The sequence below is a fragment of the Antedon mediterranea genome, chromosome 6 (genome assembly GCF_964355755.1).
Source record: "Antedon mediterranea chromosome 6, ecAntMedi1.1, whole genome shotgun sequence".
NCBI lineage: Eukaryota > Metazoa > Echinodermata > Crinoidea > Comatulida > Antedonidae > Antedon > Antedon mediterranea.
This window is the reverse complement of record NC_092675.1, coordinates 26,545,868-26,566,965: the sequence shown is the minus strand read 5'-3', so window position 1 is coordinate 26,566,965 and position 21,098 is coordinate 26,545,868. Positions and strand designations below refer to the sequence as shown.

At 34.9% G+C, this 21,098-nt stretch overlaps 1 protein-coding gene and 1 long non-coding RNA gene across 5 annotated transcripts; one reads left to right on the top strand and one right to left on the bottom strand.

The window, feature by feature from the left end:
- Positions 1–6,955: 6,955 nt before the first annotated feature.
- On the bottom strand, positions 6,956–19,954 carry LOC140051862 (stearoyl-CoA desaturase 5-like). 4 transcript variants are annotated; one of them, XM_072097191.1, is made up of 6 exons: positions 19,906–19,954; positions 15,482–15,702; positions 14,722–14,852; positions 10,493–10,698; positions 9,396–9,578; positions 6,956–8,840 (listed from the first exon to the last, which is right to left on the bottom strand). In XM_072097191.1, the coding sequence occupies exons 2-6, from the start codon at positions 15,675–15,677 to the stop codon at positions 8,606–8,608; spliced, it is 951 nt and encodes a 316-aa protein (XP_071953292.1). In that variant the 5' UTR covers positions 15,678–15,702; positions 19,906–19,954; the 3' UTR covers positions 6,956–8,605. The 4 variants fall into 4 exon arrangements, with proteins under 4 accessions (XP_071953292.1, XP_071953294.1, XP_071953291.1 ...); XM_072097193.1 differs by lacking the exon at positions 19,906–19,954 and adding an exon at positions 17,284–17,939; XM_072097190.1 differs by lacking the exon at positions 19,906–19,954 and adding an exon at positions 15,996–17,232.
- LOC140051864 (uncharacterized) lies at positions 12,455–14,440 on the top strand. Its single transcript, XR_011845556.1, has 3 exons — positions 12,455–12,645; positions 12,955–13,123; positions 13,247–14,440. It is a non-coding gene; the product is annotated as an uncharacterized lncRNA (long non-coding RNA).
- Positions 19,955–21,098: the final 1,144 nt, after the last annotated feature.

The following is a 21,098-nucleotide window of genomic DNA, read 5'->3' as shown; positions in this document are numbered from 1 at the left end:
TTACTTGGCAACATTCTTATTACTTGGCAACATTTTTACTTGGCAAAATAGAATTTCGCAAAGTAAGAATTTTCCGAGTAATGCAAAATGATCTTTTACTCTGCAATCTCAGTGTGATCACGTTTAAATATACTTACTGTGTTAAAGTTTGCTTCTTTCCTCAATATTAATTCTTTTCACGGACACTGATTAGTTTGTCTCATCGTACATCGAAACATACATTAAGGCACTATGTGGAAATTCAATATTGACCTTAGCTTTTAAAGGGTATGGGCCTATTAATGTACTCAATGTAAACCGCAATGTTGGCCTATTGATTAGACGTGCGATTGTCAATTTACACAGACGAGCGTGTAATGGTAAGCGGAAAACAAAAATATAAAATATATATTTTCCTACGACCATTTACATAAAACGCGGAGCGGATGGGTGGTTGAGCGCAAACCCATTTTATGTGAAGTCTATGCGCTGTTCCGCTCGTCTCTGTGTATTGACCTTAATAACGTAATTTTCCACTTGTGCGATTTCTTTTACCGTTTCATCAGAGACTACTGGGATTGTTGAACAATTATAATTATCGTTGTAAATAGACCTAACACATAAATGCAAATACGCTAGATATTAGTAATAAGAGGAAACTTCCAATGTTGATAAAGCGTACCGGTACTAGATCGGAAAGTTTGTCTTTTTGACACTATGGGAAAACAAAATAAAAATTCGAATAAACGTTGATAGAAAGTTCAAATTAATAATGATTTACTAATTTTTATAATAGCATACTTCATGGATAAAATATCAAAATCATTGTTGATTTGCTTAATAGTCAGAACAAAGTAACTTGTAAATCCAAATACAAACAGTGTCCGATCCAGAGCGGGAGGCGGCATCCTCTACACGACTCTAGCTCATACCATATAAACTGAATTTAACTGGAAAATTATTAGTATTAAACCAAAAAGCTTCTCCAAGACTGTACAGATTATTCCAGTAGTTTGAAGAAGTTGACAGTATGATGTTAACGAAACGTCACTAAATGTATTTATACCAATTGTGAAATTCAATAAAACTGAATTTAGTTCTATCATAATAATAAACGAATTTTTACCCTTATGGTATAAATATTATTAATATCTATTTACTTATTCTCATTTATATCCTATATTTGAAATAGACGGCTATTGAACCTGAAAACTATGGAACTGATAAATTGCTGAACAGATAAACTAATAAAACAAAAATTGTTGTAAAAATGTTTTCTTAATGCAAATAACACAAACACAGCTTCATAAAGTTTGGTGATGTTTAAGGATTGATAAGTTTGTTTGAATGCACTGCTGTATATCTTCAGAGTCAACCTTCAAACTTTCCCCGGTTCATGGTAGTATCACATGGATTTCTTTTTCCTTTAGTGAGTATATGTCCCATATTTATTCTTTCTTTATTCATTTTACAACTCTGAATAATTTTCATTTACATTTTACTCATTGATGGTTGTTTCTTTTTGATTTCTATTCCGTGTTCTTGGAAAAGATTTTGGAGTCACCGGTAGTGCACTTGAACTTATACTCAGCAGAGCCACACCAATACTAGTCTGGGTTCCAGAGGAGTTTTGACTTAGGCTAATATTAGCAAAAAGATACATATTTTGGTACATATGGCTTTTCATAACGTATACTGCTTGAGCTTGTAAACTCAGGCAAAAATCGAAACGTCGTCAGGTAGACTAACATAAAAAAAGACAATAAATACAGACTTGGGTGCTTTCCTACTTTCTATCCAGATATTTCAAATGGGATTCATTTCCATGGTTTTTAACAATCTATCGAAAATTACTCAGCTCCTTCGTGTCGTCTCCACATAGCTACCTTACAGTGTTTTTAGACATATATTGTTTTGTCATTATCTTCGAATATTATCAACTAAATTGGCAGCAGTGAAACATTTCCAAAAATACCTATATTATAAATAAGTTTAATTCTCAGTCACGCATGCTCAGTTAGTTCTGCAAGTGCATACACTTTCAGACACTATAATACTGCTTTAAATGCACAGCTACTGGAACTTGTGCTATTTGGCTCCATTTCTGGAAAATAAAGGTTTTCAGTTACTTCTGTTCTATTTATTTTGTCATTTTATAAGTGAACATTTTTTACAGGAATTATGGATTAACTTTATTAAAACTATAAAATAATCAATTCGAAGTTTTAATTAATTTAATTTATCTACATTGTTCATGTTTTGGGGGACATATGCCTATATAATTATACATCTTTAAATAAAATTGAACGAACAAAGTAACTTGTCCTTATGTTAACCTCTACTTTATCAATTTGTTTATTCAAATAATTCAGAATGAGCCTATCTTTAGTTTGATTGATTATTAGGCATAGGTAATAGGCCTATGCGACTAATGTAAATAAAGATCCTTACATGTATCGGTCACATAATCTTTAAAAATGTTAGTGTATCAACAGTAAACATAAAACGTTGATATACCCTTGGACAAAGTTGTCTGTAAGCGATAATATAACCATCTTTCTATTTTTATCTGAACTATTTTTAACGTACCATTTACTGGTCGAATCAATATTTGTAAAACGGGTTTCTAAGCCCCACATTTTATCCATTCATCATGTTAATAACTGAAGATTATTTAAGTAGGCCTAGTAATTTGTGTAAATTGTAATAAGTTTATTTATTTTTATTTTATGTCTTTAGGCAATGTGGCCAAGGACTACCAATAGTGAATTAATCACTGTCCTATCAGATAGGTGGTAATCCCCCTGATACAGGGGCTATTGTGTGAACCAGTTCACCGGGGTAATCCCCTACTCTTTTTCGAATAATGAACTGGGTTCTTTAGTGCACACAGGTTATAACTGTGTACACTGGACCTACGGTTTATAGTCCGAGAAGACTTGTTCTACCACCAGAACTAGGAGCGAGTCAGCCTCGAACCCTTGCCAATGTTGTTGTTGGCTCTTTAGGTACGGTAAACGGCGCCCCTGCCTTAACCGCTCGGCCATATGACTAACTCATGTTTGAAAAACAAAAAACTTTCTGTGTAAAATGTTTGATAATGTTTCGCACCCAATTATGGACACAATTTTACGTGGGAAACAAAGATAAAAATAGATGACAATATGTTCTGTTTCAAAATTTGAGACGAGACTTCATTAATGAGCATGTGTAGTTAGTTTTAAAGTTTCCACGGAAGAGAAGAAACATTTGAAAACATCTTTTGTAAAGTTGTTATATTGTGCGGTAAATAGGAAGTAGATTGTGATTTGTTCGTAGTGAGATGAGTACAGTCTATATTTAGATTATGAGTATTACTTTTTCTCTCTATTCTGTTGCAACCTCATATAAGGTGGTGGTGTGGTCATATCACGTTATCAGAAATTCCTCATTATTATATTATGTTATCTAACCATCGGTATCATTGTTTGGTCAGTGGTGTGAGTGTGTTGACCTTGTGAAGATATTCTTGAATGTCAAACCTTCCACATTGATTCAGTCACTGGTGATATTTCATATTCATAATTAGTTTACTTATTGTTACTAGATGGTTCTCGAATACATAATTTCAGCGTAAAAAAATGTCAATTTTCAAAATGTACGCAATGCTTAGTTGGGTACCGCAGGACTATACTGCCGTTCACATGAAGTCAACTTTAATTACACCCTGGTAATTACTTTCGAAAGAGAAACTTGTCAGAAAATGAGTTTGAGTCCAATTTGTGTTTTGTATGTAACATAGGGTTGAAGGAAGGGGAAGTGAGAGGAACAATTTGTAAATATATTCTTTTTCCACTCTTTTTTTATATTCAAAATTTGCGATTTAATACTTTATATTGAAACTGCCACTATCATAGTCGATTAAAATAGTAAATTAACATGTAACGCTCCCACTACGACGTTTAACTTTTTTTCTATATATAAATTTACGTAAGGGCAAAATTCGATAAATCGCGGTTTATTTCTAGAATTTTTACTCGATGGTATATAAAGTTGGTTCGTACTTTCGGTACTGATTTTAACCATCTGATGTAACCATGTTTACTAATTAAATTGAGTTGGATAATTAGTTATTGACATTTAAAACGAATTTAGGTTCAACGATTTGCCCCAAATAGGGGTGTTTCGTGGTCGTGGTATACACTGTCCAATGGATGTCCAACTTGAAAAATAACCGCAGACAATAATGTGAGGATGCTTCGCATTTTCCTATCTCCTCCTACGATAATTGATTTAATAGCTGAAAACTAGTTGAACAGCTCGAGTACAGCATCATAATGTTGAAGACAGGCCGATTTTCTTTAAAAAATACTATTTTGATAGATTTAATATACGTTTATACAAATGTTTTGATCTGCGATAAATGGAACATTCCAATCTCTGTTCCACAAATGTCTATTCCCTCAGTCGTCGTAAAGACAAGTACAGTCATAACAGAAATTCGATCCATTTTTTTCCAATCTGTGGAATCTTTTTTTTAACGCATAATGAGCTAGCCTTTCCAGTCGCCGTCTATTATGTACAATCAACTTTATTATTGCAGTTAAACCACCACCAACACCACCACCCTCCCCCTCACTGGCATGAGTAGCGTTGTAAAGCCAGTAGAGGACAGGCCTACAGTACGAAGGATCACATGCCCTAAACGCAGAACAACTTTGGTGGTTAGGAAACAACTTAAGTATGAATTGGCTCTAAGAAACAATTGACCATTAGGCCTACTAATTAAGTTGAGTTAGATAATTATTTATTGACGATTAAAGCGAATTTACGATTTTCCCCGAATAGAGGTGTTTACTTTATTACTGACAGTTCCTTCTGAACGTTTGTATTAACTAATAATATAACTACAAAAATATATAAACGTCGTATTAGTGATGTATCGTTACATGTAGGCCTACTGTACTATTTCAATCGACTATGACGGTGACAGTTTCAACAAAGTATTAAATCGCAATGTTTTACTGTGTTTAGTGGTATATTATTTGTAAAACATGAAAACAATTCATATTTCGTTACTAAATCGATAAAGAATATATAAAAATTGTTCGTCTTTGCACACATCCTCTTCCCCATCCCTCAACCCTAATGTTACATACAAAACACAAATTCAGTTTGTTTCTTATTTTGTGACAAGTTTCTATTTCGGAAGTAATTCCCGGGGTGCTAATTTTAGTTGAGTACATAAATCACCGTGTTTATTTATTCGTTTCTGTAAACGACATGTATTATTGTCCTGCATGTACATTTGAAGTCGCCAGTTTTTTTTAACGCTGAAATTACTATGTATTCGAGAACCATCTGTGGGCACGACCTAGATGGTACGCGAGCGAAGCGAGCGTACCATCTAGTTTAAAATAATTATTGATTAATACAAACGTTGAGAAGCAACTGTCAGTAATACAAAGTGTGTTTGCATATGTGTTTATGTATCTAACAGTACCCATACTCACAGTAGTAAATTTACTTCAAATGGCGACCAAATATTGTTAATACTGTACCGGTATGTATTTGTTATACACTACTTATAACTTCTTTTTTTTTAAGACATTATATATTTATTTTGCTCATCTCTGATATGATGTAGAGCAGCCTGACATAAATTGCGATACGTTCCTGATTAAACACTATACCTATGCATTTATGCACTAAAACACATTACACATAAACAATTACATTGCTAATAATTACAGACAAAATTATGAACATTCTAACCTTATACTAATTTTACATAGCTTTTTTTTTTTATTGTAGCATATTCATTTCTTAACACCATTCATATTCTAGCATATTCATTTCTTAACACAATTCATATTGTAGCATATTCATTTCTTAACATAATTCTTGTCTTATAACTTACTATTGCAACTACAGTATTGAAATCTCGACCTAAAGATTTTAAGTTTTATCCTCCAAGTACCTACTTGTGTCATACCAAATAATTATGGTGACTGAGAGACTATGATATTTGAAATGTTACATTCATCGCCAAGCAATACGTTTGTATAAACGTATATTAAATCGGTTAAAATTTAATTTGTTTATAATTTTAAAATTGGTTTGTCTTCAATATTATGATGTTGTACTCGAGCTGTTCAACCGATTTTCAGCTATTAAAAACAATTTTTGTAGAAGGTGATAGGTAAATGTGAAGCGTCCCCTTATTATTGTGTATGGGTATTTTTCAGCATCGACATCCATTAAACAGCTACGGTCGGAAAACCCCTCTATTTGGAGTAAATCGTTGAACCTAAATTCGTTTTAATCGTCAATATTAATAATTATCTAACTCTACTTTATTAGTAAACAGGGTTACATTAGGTGGTTAAAATCAGTACCAAACGTATGAATAAACTTTTAGTATAAAGTACACTGAAGCACATTTAGCTAATAGTATTCTTATTGTACACGAATAATGGATGTTCCCGTATAGGATGTATCTATGGGTGTACCAGTTGGGTTATTTCTACTACCCTTCTCAAATAATGACATCCACTGGACTGAAGCATGTTTTGCAAAATTATCTGCCAAAAAAATTAACAATGGAATCAATCTACAGTAACTTTCTATTCTGAATAGCTTTTATAGTAGAAATGGCCAATTTTTGTTTTCGTCGTATAAAGTTCTAATACACAATTTTATTTATGTATATTGAACTAAATATTACATCTGAAATTTATGCCTGTACCTGTAGCATTAATAGCTCTCGATCTTTCAGTGACTTTGGACAGTTTATCTCTATGTCTTTCTTTGCCAACGTACGTATTCAAATCTATCAATCTCATTCTTATTATTCTATTATTGAATGGTGAAACACAAGAAGGACGTTTATTTCATGGTTTATGTATTTTACAAATTTTTGTACAAAGAAAAAAAAGTCGGTATTTTAGAATTTCTTTTTGACAAACTAATTGGATAAAAAACGGATAGTAAAGTTTTCAGCCTGTTATTCTTCTGAAGAAACTGTCCGTGTAACGAACAAAACTGCTAAGGTAACTTTTACCAACTAAGTTTTTAATCCATTTGTTTTTCTTAAAAAGAAATTTAGAACATTCATTTAGTACTAAAAACCTGATAAACATTTATAATAAGTTTAATTTAAGATGTAATTGTTTTCTACGCTCGCTAAGGCTTGAACTACCTAATTGTTTTTAAAGCTGGTTAATGGAGAAAATAAGCAGTTATGCCTCTGAGAAAAGTACAGTGAACGTGCAGCATTAGTTTGGTCCTTGAAAAACTTGAGAGATTTTCAATAGAATATTGTGTAACGCTGCAGTCAGTCTATAGTAAGTAGGCCTACCCTATCAGTATTTAGAATATTGGGTAACGCTGCAGTCAGTCTATAGTAGTAGGCCTACCCTATCCGTATTTAGAATATTGGGTAACGCTCCAGTTAGTCTATAGTAGTAGGCCTACCCTATCAGTATTTATCCACAATCGGCTTATTATTTGCATTACCAATGTTTGGTGTTTATTTTGGAACTTTTAATAGAATGAAAGCTATTTATATGTGGCCATCATATGACACCCGTATTAATTTAATATATCATATCCACCACGCCTCTTATCAAAACTGGGTTTAGTTGCTATATAATTATGTTATTTTTCTATATTTATACACCCGTTTCTATTCTTAGCACTCACCGGTCATTCACATAAGGAAGATGTTAGATAGTAAAGTTTTACAAACAATTCAAAGATAATACAATGGTAATCTGTTGATAAAAAATACAGTTCAATGCCTGACGATTGTGATTAGATTAGAAAAATAATGGCGCATGCACTTCGTCTTTCTCTCCAAAAAAACAAATATTGTTAAGCCCATTTAGGCCTATATTTCTCGGTTTACTTGGTGCCGTCCGCTTGCGGTTTGCGAGTGTTTGTGCATTTAGGCATATTGTGCATTATTGGAATAGAAGGTACATTAACAATAACATACTAAGACAGCAACTAACGATGGAAATGTACATTAATTAGTTTAATCAATTCTTGCATAACTTAATTGTACGTAACCTCCTTTATAAACAATTCATAAATTTAAAAGACTCAAAATTATATTAATAAATTAGTGTGTCTATTCTTTGTTATGTTATATACTGTTCCTACTAATCCAATTAGAGCTCAGTAGGAATTTGTTTGGGGGTGGGGTGGGGAACTTGTGATACTCGGTAAAAAGTATATATCTTTGTATAGACCTACTTCGTTATAAAATATCTATATAATATTAGTTATAAGGAATTGGTTTATGTAAATACGTTTTAAACATTTACGGCATTTGATATACTTAGGCCTCCTATATCCAAATAAAATATAGGCCTAGTACTGATTATAATACTGTAGTGTTACCATGGAGAATTATTTGTCGATGGTGTTACTAACACTAACAGGTCAGAAACTACAGTATGCACACATGCAACAATTATAAAATAAAAAAAGTTTCTATATTCCTATCCTTAAAACAAAATCCAAACAAAATTTAATAAATATTCCCTACAATCACAATAAGTCCTCCTTCCACCGTTAATGGTGGGTCACCTAAAAACACCATTTTAGGTCCTACGTAGAGTTGGGAGACGTCAGATACAGCCTAACTTGCGACTCCTGTACGTAGCTTACGGGCGTCGATAAGCTGTTGTTTTGTCTCATTGCAATCATAGGCCTGGCCTAACATGTACATGGTATCGATGAAAATCGTAGTCATATTGATTTTCCATCCAAACTCGCCTGCTTTATAATCACTCGGAAACGTATGGTGGTAATTATGCCAACCTTCTCCGATAGAAAGAGTTGCTACTAAACGATTCTGTGCCGGATTGATGTATCTAGATAAAAGAAAAAAAAACATACGTTAAAAAGGAAAATACTGTATTAAACAAATTAATATTAACAATGTTTTGTTTTGTGTTTTGATAATCGTTTATTAGAATGGACGTAAACAAATGATACAGATAACTAAATTATGTTTTGTATTATTTTCATTCTTCGAATTGTAGCGCCATCCAACAACAAGCAAGGTCATGTTTCGCCAATCAAACAGCTCAGCTTAGGTAGTGACGCTGTATGGGTACGGTCATCGGGAAAAACGGTTTTGAACCAAAACCCCTGGTAAGCCAGGATGTAAACCACCAACCTACAGAGCCACAAATATTATTTGGCCTATTCTTATGTTTATGTGTCTAAATGGGCACTGGTTTGTAAAGAACGTGTGTTGTGTATAATAAAATGTAAAAATATGTTAGGTCGCTGTACAACCTATAGTGTTGTTATGTACATGGTTTTACCTCAATGAGAGTAGACTTTGTTCTGCCATGGGCAAAACGATACATTTAAGGCATGATAATAATCTTAATTCGACTGGTCGTAGAGGGGGTACTTACTTATCGTATGGTCTTGTTCCCCAGAAATGAGCGACACTGTTAACCATCCATGTACAATTCAAAGCTACACAATAACGTAGAATTGCTGCAACGAAGTAGGCGTTCCATAAAGATTCATTCCACAATATTGGAATGAGTGATGGTAAAATGAAACACAGAACTGGCATAAGGATTGCATAGTGCCTGTAAAATAAAACAATTTAATGTTTAATGTTTAAAATTATAAAGTTTGTAGTGTTTAAAGTTAAATAAAGTAGGCTATGTAATGTTGTAATTACTTGTTCGCCGTGGTTCAGAATGGACGTTTAACTGTAACTGGTCCCGTCTTAATGTTAAATGTGCTCTATGATTACAGTATAATCGTACACTGCGGCGGTCGTAATCTAGTAGAGGGCGTAATCCAGTCGAACATTTTTGGCAATACTAAATCATGGAGAAATAAGTTAGGCAAATTACTTCTCCATGACTAAATAGATAAAATTAACGCAGTGCCCAAATAATGTTAAAAATTGTAAATTTCAAAATGGATGCCCTAAATGCCAATATTATAAAAACTGGAAAAGATGGTGTTCTCAATCAGTGGATTAAACATGTTTTTGCAAGAATTCACATACACAAAAAAAAAAGGAGGAAGATGAGGAGGAAGTGGCTGAAGTAAACTATAATGTCGAAATGTCGACATAGGCTACCAACCAGTACTAAGTCGCAATTTCGAAATAGTACTTAATTGTGTGCGAAATTACCACTCATTGCAGATGCTGTACCGAAGTTAGACAGACTTGGATCGATATATTTCTGCCGTTTGTTGCACATGCTATTAATGCTTTAAATTACTCATAGGACCTTGTTATCGATCGTTAGAATAAAACCTTACGTGGGTATGCTAAACCATAATTTATGAAACACGTACATAAGTGATTCACGCAATCACATGTTAGCATGGATTATCTGTAATGCTCTCAAATTATTTCTACTACACTCACATCTACTCAAGTCTAATTACAGTCAAATTAAAGGAAATCACAAATGCCTCCTCTGTTCTTGAACAATATTTAAACACGCCAATGTTGACGATTCACAATTATTTAAATTCTTACTTTTTCTGAAATCTTACAACTGGGTCTGCCAAAAGGTCATCCACTTTAAGTCGAGATCCTTTAGATACGACGTCAGGATGCTTTCGAACCAATAGCCAACCGATGTGGGAGAAAAAGAAGCCACGTTTTGCATTGTGGGGATCAGCGTCAGTTTCGGAATACTTGTGATGCACTCGGTGATCACGTGCCCATTCATATATACTGTTCTGTATTTCAAATAAAGTAAGAAAATTTAAGTATCGTAATTTATAGTACTATATTAGCATAACAAATTGTTGGCACACATGGCGTGTCATACCAATATTTATAGAATCCCTCCTTTGTGAGACACTCATATTCAGGGGATAGGCCCATCTCTTTAAGCACTTACAGACAAACGCGGGAAAACATGTGTTAACACTACGACCAACCCATATCCATGGGGACATCGCTATTATAGGTTCCAAAAGTTGTCCCCTTAAAGGGTCTTCACACCTGTTCCGGCGCGCACGGAACAGGTGTGAAAGACCCTTAACAGTGGTTCACACTGTACTGTAGAAGAATATCGCGCTAAGCTTTGTCTATATACTACCGTACTGAACTTTATGTGACAAAACGTATAATGCCCATAATGCACTTATTTTGCCAAACTAGTGTGATAGTATAGACAAAGCTTTACATTCACTAGTCTAGTATTCTAAATATTATTATTATATTAGCTATATTAAACAGATTTATGTCACTGCTGTAAATAATTTTGCTGGTAGACCGTTTAATCAAATACTTTGTTGCCATTGTCAGGCATGTACTATAATATCAAACTTTGACGTTAGAGCCTAAACGGTAAATAGGCCTATACACGCAATAGGTATATATTGTCAAGTTTTAAAAACATTTCGATCATTTATAGAAAACTATTTCCTCAATAATAATGGTCCCGTAAATCGCAACCAATAGCATTTAAGGTAAGGTAAGAAAACAAAACGAAAACGAAAACAAAAAAGGGAAGAGATATATTAAACAATCAAAATGTTCTGCTTGCAAACGACGTATTTTATTGGCATTTCCAACTATCGTTTCACCTTGTTCATTTTCGCATTATTTCTCGGTAGCTCCTTTAATTAATAACAATGCATTGCATAATTGATTGGCTGGCATATGTGGTAATGAAAAAACAAAAGGATTTCGCAATCGGAAAGCCATATGTAGATCCGGAAACCATAAACCTATTCTCCATTGTGTACCGTAGCCATGTCTATTTATCTGTTTATTGGTTATAAATGATTTTATGACTAACAGAAAAATCCAGTATATGACTTTTATGCTTGTATTTTTGCATTTTTAATTGTACACACATTATTAAATAAAACGTTAATTTGAATTTAAAGTTTATATCATTTCTATCGTTTTCTGTACGAAATTGTTATCGTCGTCTATCCATCGTGTGTTGCTCGAAACATTTCGTCCAATTTGAAGACGCGTGTCAAAGGTCATGTGTACGCGTAGGACGCAACGTGAAGCGTGGTTCCCACTAGCGACGCAACACAAGGACGTAACGCAACGCAAGTGAATTGACCAATCACAAGCGATGGCTTTCGCTTGTGATTGCTAACTGTCTATAACTTCGCTTGTCATTGGTTAAAACGCTTGCGTTGCGTTTACGTCCTTGCGTTACGTTCTAGTGGGAACCAAGCTTTAAGGTCGGTGCACACCAAACGCGAAGCCGCGAATTTCGCGTTAAAAAGTGACGCACGCGGCAGGCGACGGACGCTTCCAGTGTGAACATACAAGCGAACAGTGTACGATAGTCGAATTTCAACTTCAACGCGTTGAAAACGACAGCAGCGAAGGCTTCGCATGCGAATTTTCAAAAGTTGAACCTTGGTCAACTTTTTGAGGCGTCGCGAGCGCGGTTTGCGTTCGTCAACCAATCAGAAGTCAGGAATATCTCTCATCGACGACACCGACGGCAAAAAAATGGTGGCTGACGAGCGAGGTCTTTATGGAAATAATTTGTCATTACCCTTCTTCTTGTCTTTACGATAAGGGAAGTAAGTCATACACAGACAGAAACATAAGGATTAATGCATGAAGACAATAATTTCAGACAAACATGTGTGTAGAAGAATGCCAGAAAAACTAGGCCTAAAACGCCTCAGAGATCAATTTGTAAAGTGAGTTCGCAAGCCTTCTATTTCTAGCCTACCTAGGCCTAGGCCATACTAGGGCCTAGCGGGGGCCTAGCTAGGCCTCATATACCCTAGTAGGCTAGGCCAGGCCTAGCCTAGGTTAAGCCTACAAATAAATGAGTACAGTACTAGGCTAGGCTAGGTTTAGCCTAGGCCTAGGCTACTTATTATTATTAATTAATATTTATAGGCCTAATATTTAGTTGATTTAGGCCTAGTGTTGTAAGGCTAGGATAGGCCTAGTAGTAATAATATTAATTAATACATAAATACTGTTGTTTTTGTTTCTTTTAGGTCAATTAGATGAACATTGATAAATTGGATCCTTCAGGCTATTACCAGCGTTACAAACTCCACCAATGACCAAGCTAGTAGTTTAAGCGGCCAGTATATTGCCATGGAATTAAGACTAAGAGCAATTGCTCCTAAAAAACGTGGACTGGCAATTATGAGGCTGACACAGGTTTGTATAGACTTTTTTCAAATTTGTATGTCAGTTGGTGACATACATTGGCCAGAAAAAATGATTTGAGCAATATGCCTTACTATAGCAATTTTTTAATACTTGTTTCATTTTTTTTTATAGAAAAATGGAAGAGATTAAGGAGGAGTTGGACTGTAACTGGTATTTATTAAGTGTTTATAGAAGGAAAGCTGAACTGAATGTCTTTTTTTAGCAATAGAGAACACATGGAAATATATGTATATGTTTTGTTATACTACAATACTAAAAAAATAGTCAAATTGGCTGCCAGCTAATGGAATTTTTTTCATTTTATAAGTGAAAACATAAGTTTGTTGGGGTTTTTTTTCTATGTAAGTGATTAACTTTGTTAAAACTACAAAATGTCCTATTCAAATTTGATTTTAATCATCTTCATTTTTCATGATTCTATGGGACAATACATCTTTAAGTTTAGTGTCATTTTTTGGAAAAGATTATTATATTGTCTTCCTGAAAATATAATTTAAAACATTTTCGTTGTGTGTAATACAGTATAACACTTTAGGGTTAGTTATTCACTTTTAACAATAATAATATTTCTTCAATTTTCATTTTTTTTGGGATGATACATTTTAAATTTATTATTTTGATATTATTTTGCGAAAGTATTCAGGAGTAGTAAAAAAGAAAATCTGGTTGATATTTAATGATACCTTTAAAAACAATGATTCACTATTTCAATAAGTGTATTTATGTGAAAAAGTCATAAGATAATATACAGTGTAAATATGAGTTTGGGATATTTATTACATTTAATCTAATGAGAAAAAAAATGTATGTTTTGTCATGAATAATATAATATTTAATAATAATTAGAAAATGAATGTGAAAACTTTACATTAATATTAGGCCTATAGTTTATATTTGAAAATGACAAACCCAGGAAGATTCCCAGTTCGTGTTTATATGAAATGTTTTATATGGTTATAATAACCTCTGTTGAAAGATATTTGTAACACCACTAATAAATACAGTCAGCAGATCACATGTACGTGTAATCAACATGCAATAAATGCTTTAATTCTTGTAACTGTATTGATATTGGATACATCTTCTTCTGTCCTTGTGATATATACATACAATCATGCACATTTCAGGCTTTGGAAACGGATAACATTTTCCCACCAAAACCAAACACTGTGATTGGTGTAACCAGGGAAGAGTTAAATTACATTTTAATTTAACTCTTCTCTGGTTAAACTTACATAGGAAATACTTCAGAGTCATCTTCTCTGATTATTTTAAATGTAGCATTGTATTGGCCAACACACTATCTCCTAGGCCTAGCAAGCACATCGTGACGCGTTTAGTGGGAACCGACAAGAAAAACTAATAGACGCATGACAATTCAACTTTCAAAGCGATCCGTCGAATGACGCGTGACGCATGACGCTTCGCGGCTTCGCGTTCGGTGTGCACAGGCCTTTAAGGACGTACACGCAACGTAATTTGACCAATCACGCGATGGATTCCGAAACAGTGTCGTTATTGATGATCACAAACTAATTTACGACGCATCTTCGCGTTGCGTCCTTTGTGCGTGGGAACTTACGTACCTGGAACGCCAAACAATTACATGCAGCAAGAAAAACTCTGAGCGGAAACCTAGCCTTGTAGCTTCGATGAGCCCATAGCCTATGGGCTCCGGCTGTTATCCCAATTCCGTTCAAGAAATAGAGCAATACAGCTGTTGAAAGAAAAATAATACATATTGTTTTAATATTAATTGTTATGCAATAAACGACGTTACAAAATACTTAAAATAGGCCATTGAAGCTTGATTAAATTTTCACTTGGACGCAACGCAAGAACCTAAAAAGTAGTAGGAACTAAAGCTTGGTTTCCATAAAGCTTTGTTCCCACTAGAACGTAACGCAAGGACGTAAACGCAACGCAAGCATTTTAACCAATGACAAGCGAAGTTATAGACAGTAAAGCGTGGTTTCCACTAGCAACGTAACACAAGGACGTAACGCAACGCAAGTGAATTGACCAATCACAAGCGATGGCTTATTCGCTTGTGATTGCTAACTGTCTATAACTTCGCTTGTCATTGGTTAAAACGCTTGCGTTGCGTTTACGTCCTTGCGTTACGTTCTAGTGGGAACCAAGCTTTAGCAATCAGAAGCGAATAAGCCATCACTTGTGATTGGTCACTTCACTTGCGTTGCGTCTACGTCCTTACGTTGCGTGCTAGTGGGAACCAAGCTTTACAGCGACGTTTCGCGTCCAATCAAATCAAATGACGTTATAATCAATTCGCTATAAACAGGTAACTATTTAGATAATGTATAATTACAATCACAATGTGCCTACCCCATACTAACGTAAGCCAATGACATTTCCATGTCACAAACAGGAAGGAATAAACAGCACCAAGATGAATTAATCCCATGATGAAAACATTCCGCCACACAATGTCTCTCTGATACTGTTTTCTATCAATTCCTTCGATGGCTTCGTCCGCTGACGGAGACAACTCTGTCCGCTCGCTGTGATTCCGTGGTGGCATCTCTATATTATTATAAATTTATAGCCTAAGAAAAAGTATAAAATAATAAACTTATAAATGGTATCGCAAATAAAAACGCTCTGACATTCAACCAGGAACCAACAATCAGTTTATAGCAGATCGTCGTTTTATGATTTGTTGACGTCCTCGCTTTTATTGTGGAGATATTGAAAGACACAGACAAGTAGGCTAATCAAACAAGGCATTTGGAATAATAAATGTCTAGGCCTAGCCTAAGCCTAAATAGATTCCTAGAAATTCGAACAAAGATTATGATAATAGCGCCGCGGATTATTGGGGTTGGTCAAATCTTCTTACCTTAGACTCTCTTGTGTAATACGGATCCTCTTTTATTCTATTCCATGCCATACAATGCTGATTGTCTATTTTTGTGGAAATAAATAGATTTTCCTTGGCTGCATGGATGCTAGCGCGTGAGGTATAAAATCCGACCTTCTTTTCATTCTATACACGCGCAAATAATTCGATTGCGTTTGATTCTTTTTCCAGTGAATCTAATTTTCCAGGAATGATGGCAAATAAACATAAACATAAAACAAACGACATAAATACGAAGAAAGATTTGTACTTAGAAGACCAGTGTATGCATGTAGGCCGACATATATTGTAACAAGCCAAATAATTGTAAATAAGTAGCCTGTCTACGAATGAATTTAGCTGGTTGTTGTTATTTAGTATAGGCCTAATGCCTCTTTTGCTTGTCGTCAGCTTTCTGATCTTAATCCAGTAACCTGATTGGTCAATAGTCTGTGTAGTCGAGAATTTGGCAGTTTAGTTTGATGTGGGCATGCGCAGAAGTTGAATTTCCTCCGCCTTGGACCGTTGTTACCTACGTAATAATTGTCTAATGGTTTATTAATTCGCCATGTATGTAGGCCTATTCGCCAAAAAATCCTCCAAGCTTACGCGCCAGCGTTTGAAAAGCAAACAACCAATACAACGTTACAGGGCACCACCTGAGCTCGGCTTGCCAAAATAGGCCACTCTTAACAGTCCTTTGATATTATCACCGCGCGCCGGTGGTATCTGTTAAAAAAGGGTAGTGGAACTGATCGTGTCGCAGCCACAGATAAACCCTTTGATCTTCAAAGCTCAGCATCATGTTGGCTAAGCCGGAAGCTCTAGCCTAGGCCTAGTGTGCGCCGGGCTTTAGATTGCCTTGGATAAAGGTAGGAATGGTAATAATAAGTCGTCACTAGGTGACAGGCCACGTACGTTTACAGCCATCGATGGAGAGCGCAGAGAAAAAACAGTCAGTTTTATTTTATATTCATTTATTATATTCCAGGCCCATAATAAGAAATGGGGTGAGAAAACAGATGCTAATACACTGAATAATCCCATCAAATTTATACACAAACCTACTACAGTATGCCTAATAAGCTAAATATTATAGTCAATTCGTCCGACAGAGTATCGTATCATACAAATGCAAAGCTAATTCATAAACCACAAATTAATTATCCACTAAATGCAAACAAAAATGAACGTACATTCTATAAAACAGATGACATGCAAAATACAATTATCAAATACTAGGCTAAGCAAACAATTATATCGAAATAAAAAAACAAAATAAACCTACAATTTCAGTTTTAAATGCTGCTGCTAAATAATCAAAGATAATGAAAGCCTTTGAATAGCTATTATTATTATTCGAAAGCTTCAGTGTAGTACTTATACGCCGGTGATGATATGCAAACTAGCATAATCTACGAATTACAGTTGTACACTACAATTCCTGCATAGTGCATCTATCGTACGAGTTTTTTTCATTCACAAATTGATCACGTGATCGTCTGTCACGCCAGGGTTTTTCTTATGCAATCACCAACGTTCGTCTCATATCACATCAGCTGATCCACAAACGCATGGTACACTTCAATAACGATTAGACCAAGCACACAAACAATATGTACGTAACAACAAAAAATACTGTATTTCATGGACCCGTGTAATAGGGTCTGGTTCCACTATTGTATACGGTCTATCCACGATGTCACATTAACATAATTAATTGTAGCGTATAACATTTAGATTTCACATAATCATTAAAACATACGACTATTGTTACTATACTCATGCTTCGTAATATATTTATGACATAGGCTACATTAATGCGCAGTTTCCAGTAAAACATAACTGTCTATGCTCTACCGTTGAATATTTAATATCTTTATGACTCGCTCGGCACAAATTATGATATCAGCCAGTTTTATAAATATGATCGGATTCAATCATGATAAATTTAAAAAAAACAAGAGAAAAAACCCGACAGAATGATGCAATAAGAAGGCAGGCATTAGGCCTCTAGACATGATGTAGGATACGTGACAAAGCGAAATAAACGCATTTATTTTAGAAAATAATCAATCAATCATAATTAAGTAGGACGTCTACTGGGCCTGATTTACGGACGATAACGATGACGATGATAGGATAGGTCCATGGTAGGCCTATATCTTGTTAATGATTGTTTTTATCGTCTATTGTTAACTTATGTTAATAGGCCTCTAACGAACTAAAATTGGATTCAGAGGATTAAAAAACACTGAAGTTTGATGGGTTGTGGTGGTGCGGTGGGGTACTCTACCCCAACTACCGGATCCATGGGTAGAAACCAATTGATTGATTGCCTGGGTAATACTAAGCCTGCATTGCCCCTTATGATTGGTACAAGCTCTGCAGTGGCTATTGGTGGTGTTTATTATAAATTGTGATATGTTTATAACCAGAACAACCTGAACTGATTGTTCTCCGCAAAGCTACCATCGCTAAATTCGAGGTGGGAGGCAGTCAACTAGAATAGTACTTGGTTTGCGAGCTTCTTGCGATGGGGCCAGAGCCGTCCAGGTCCCCCGATCGTTTTAGTCAGTTTAACAACGATCAGACATGTAGGCATCTTATTTGACGTGTCCCGTCAAGAAGTACCAAAAACGTGTACAATGAACGTGTCAAGACGGTTGCACATTTCATACGCTGTCTAATCGTCATGGTGTGATGGGAACAATAATCGAACACCTGCAGATCTCAAGCGAGAGCCTCGTCCAGCAGCGGTCAGAATCCCAGAATAACCCGTCAAATGTTCATCCAAAATCGACGTTCATATTTTAAAGGCAACCGCTCAAACTCCGATTAGTTTTTATTATTTCTGAAAATGTTAGGCCCCATTTATCCTCTTGGCTGCGTCCCTGATCTGATGACGACGACGAAATTACGACAATCGGAACTAAAAGGATAACAGTTCTGGTCACGGGAGGTTCTGGTAGGAGAAGATTAATATTTTCCAGCTTTCTATTCCTTACAACGTCGCATTGTTTTTGAAAATCCTTTGATGGTATTAATATTACTATGGTAGATTATAAAGGGACTATATAATTACAATGAGGGATACTCGTGAGTTACAATTGAAATCGAATTTTTGATTTGTTTTAAAGAAATGGGGTGGGGGTGGAGGGACGTACCATGCACCGAAACGCAAAAAAGAAATATGCTGATTTAATAGACTATCTCACAATAATCTCGTAACAACGTATAACGAGATGAAATAGCCTGATAAACCATGGATAAACCAAACATTGCGTTAGTAGGCTAGTATTAAACATTGTACACTCAAAATCAAGTATTATTTTTTTAAACCGTGCATGCCAGCAACATTTTATGGAATTACTTAACATATGGCCAATGGCAATGTATTCTTCAGTTATTCTCTTACCTGCTTGATATTCTGTAAGTGGTATCGAACACACCGAAGCCCGACGATCTGTTTTACTCCGTACATATAGGCCGCTGTACCGACTAATGACAAACTATTAAGCAGTGATTTGTGGATAATAATGATAATGATGATGATGATGACTGATAGTGTAATTGACGATAGTATAATAATAACAACAATGAAAATGATGAAATATTAATTAAAAAATGTATTGAAGTAGGCCTACAATTCACATTTGGCCTATTCAAAAGGCTTATGTTTTGATGAGTAAACACGCTAGGTCTATTGCATGTTCTGTGTGAGAAATTAAAATATTACGCAACTCAACTCGCTGTTCTCTGCTAAGTTTAAACTTTATGTTAAGAGAGAGCCTTTGTCAGTGAAATAATTGAGAAGAATTACGTACAAAAAGCACACGATGTAAGCGATTAGTATAGGCCTATACACATTTAATAATTCACGAATAATATTATAATGATAACTACTTACCTGCAAGAGGAAGATGAAATAAAATATATCTGACAACGATCGTACCGATGGTATAGGTTATGTTAAGGACAATCATAATGATCAGGTTCATATTTCATGTGGGAAATCATGGTCTGATCCATTTAAAACAAAGGGGTGTGAAGTTAAACGGCAAATGTGTTCTGTATTATTGATTATTGGTAGCATTTTGCCACGAAAAAATATCACGGTTAGATTGAATGCTAATTGTACATCTATCGTAACAAGGAATTACAATTACAAACGTTGATGTGTATTAAAAAAACCCACTTGATATATTCTTAGGCCTACTATTTATTTGATCCGAGTTGACGTATCTAATTGATGCGGCTGATACGGTCGACTAAGATGAAGTTTCATTATTCTGCTTGACTTTTGTAGGCCTATCTGGATGGTCTAGTCCCGGGTCTAGTGTTCAATTCCCATGCACAATGACCACTGTGAACATGTGAACTTAACACTTAGTTTAGCACCATGTCAGATGGCCATTAAGCCTATATCAATTATAGCAATTAATATCTATATATAGGCCTAGACTGTAATTAATTTCGTGATAGGGCTTCTTGTTAGTCAAGGCTGAATAGGTATTTTAGGTCTAATAGTTGCTTCTACGCAAAAAACAAACATCATTGTTTTGCTTTTCAAAACAAAAAGAAAATAAACTGTTAGGCCTAAATATTAAACTAAATTTGACTTCCAGGCAGAATCATTTCCCTTTAAATGACGGTTGTACGGGTGAAGTGGAGGATATACGTTTTTTTCTAATTTTATACCTATAGGCCTTAGTATTAGGAAAATATTTGTTTTTTCGATCCAATTTGTTATCCTAGTGAATAAACTATTTAAAGTGACCTATTGACAAATTGACCATTTTGATTCTTTTTCAGAGGACCATTATATTTTTAATGTGCTGGACCTGTTCACAAATAATATACTCACGGTTACGAGGCAATGGATTAATCTGTAATTAGACGATCCTATCCTCGACTAAAACAACTAATTAGCTTTATGCGCACAATCTCGACAGCGTGTTTGACGTCATAACTAATTTACACCGATTACACAATGACCCGATCACTTTGATATTAATAATGTCTTCGGCTATCAGCCTGTTTTTCGTTAATGAAAAAAACGTCCTCATTTTTCTTTCATCAACAACATGATTTGTGTTATTT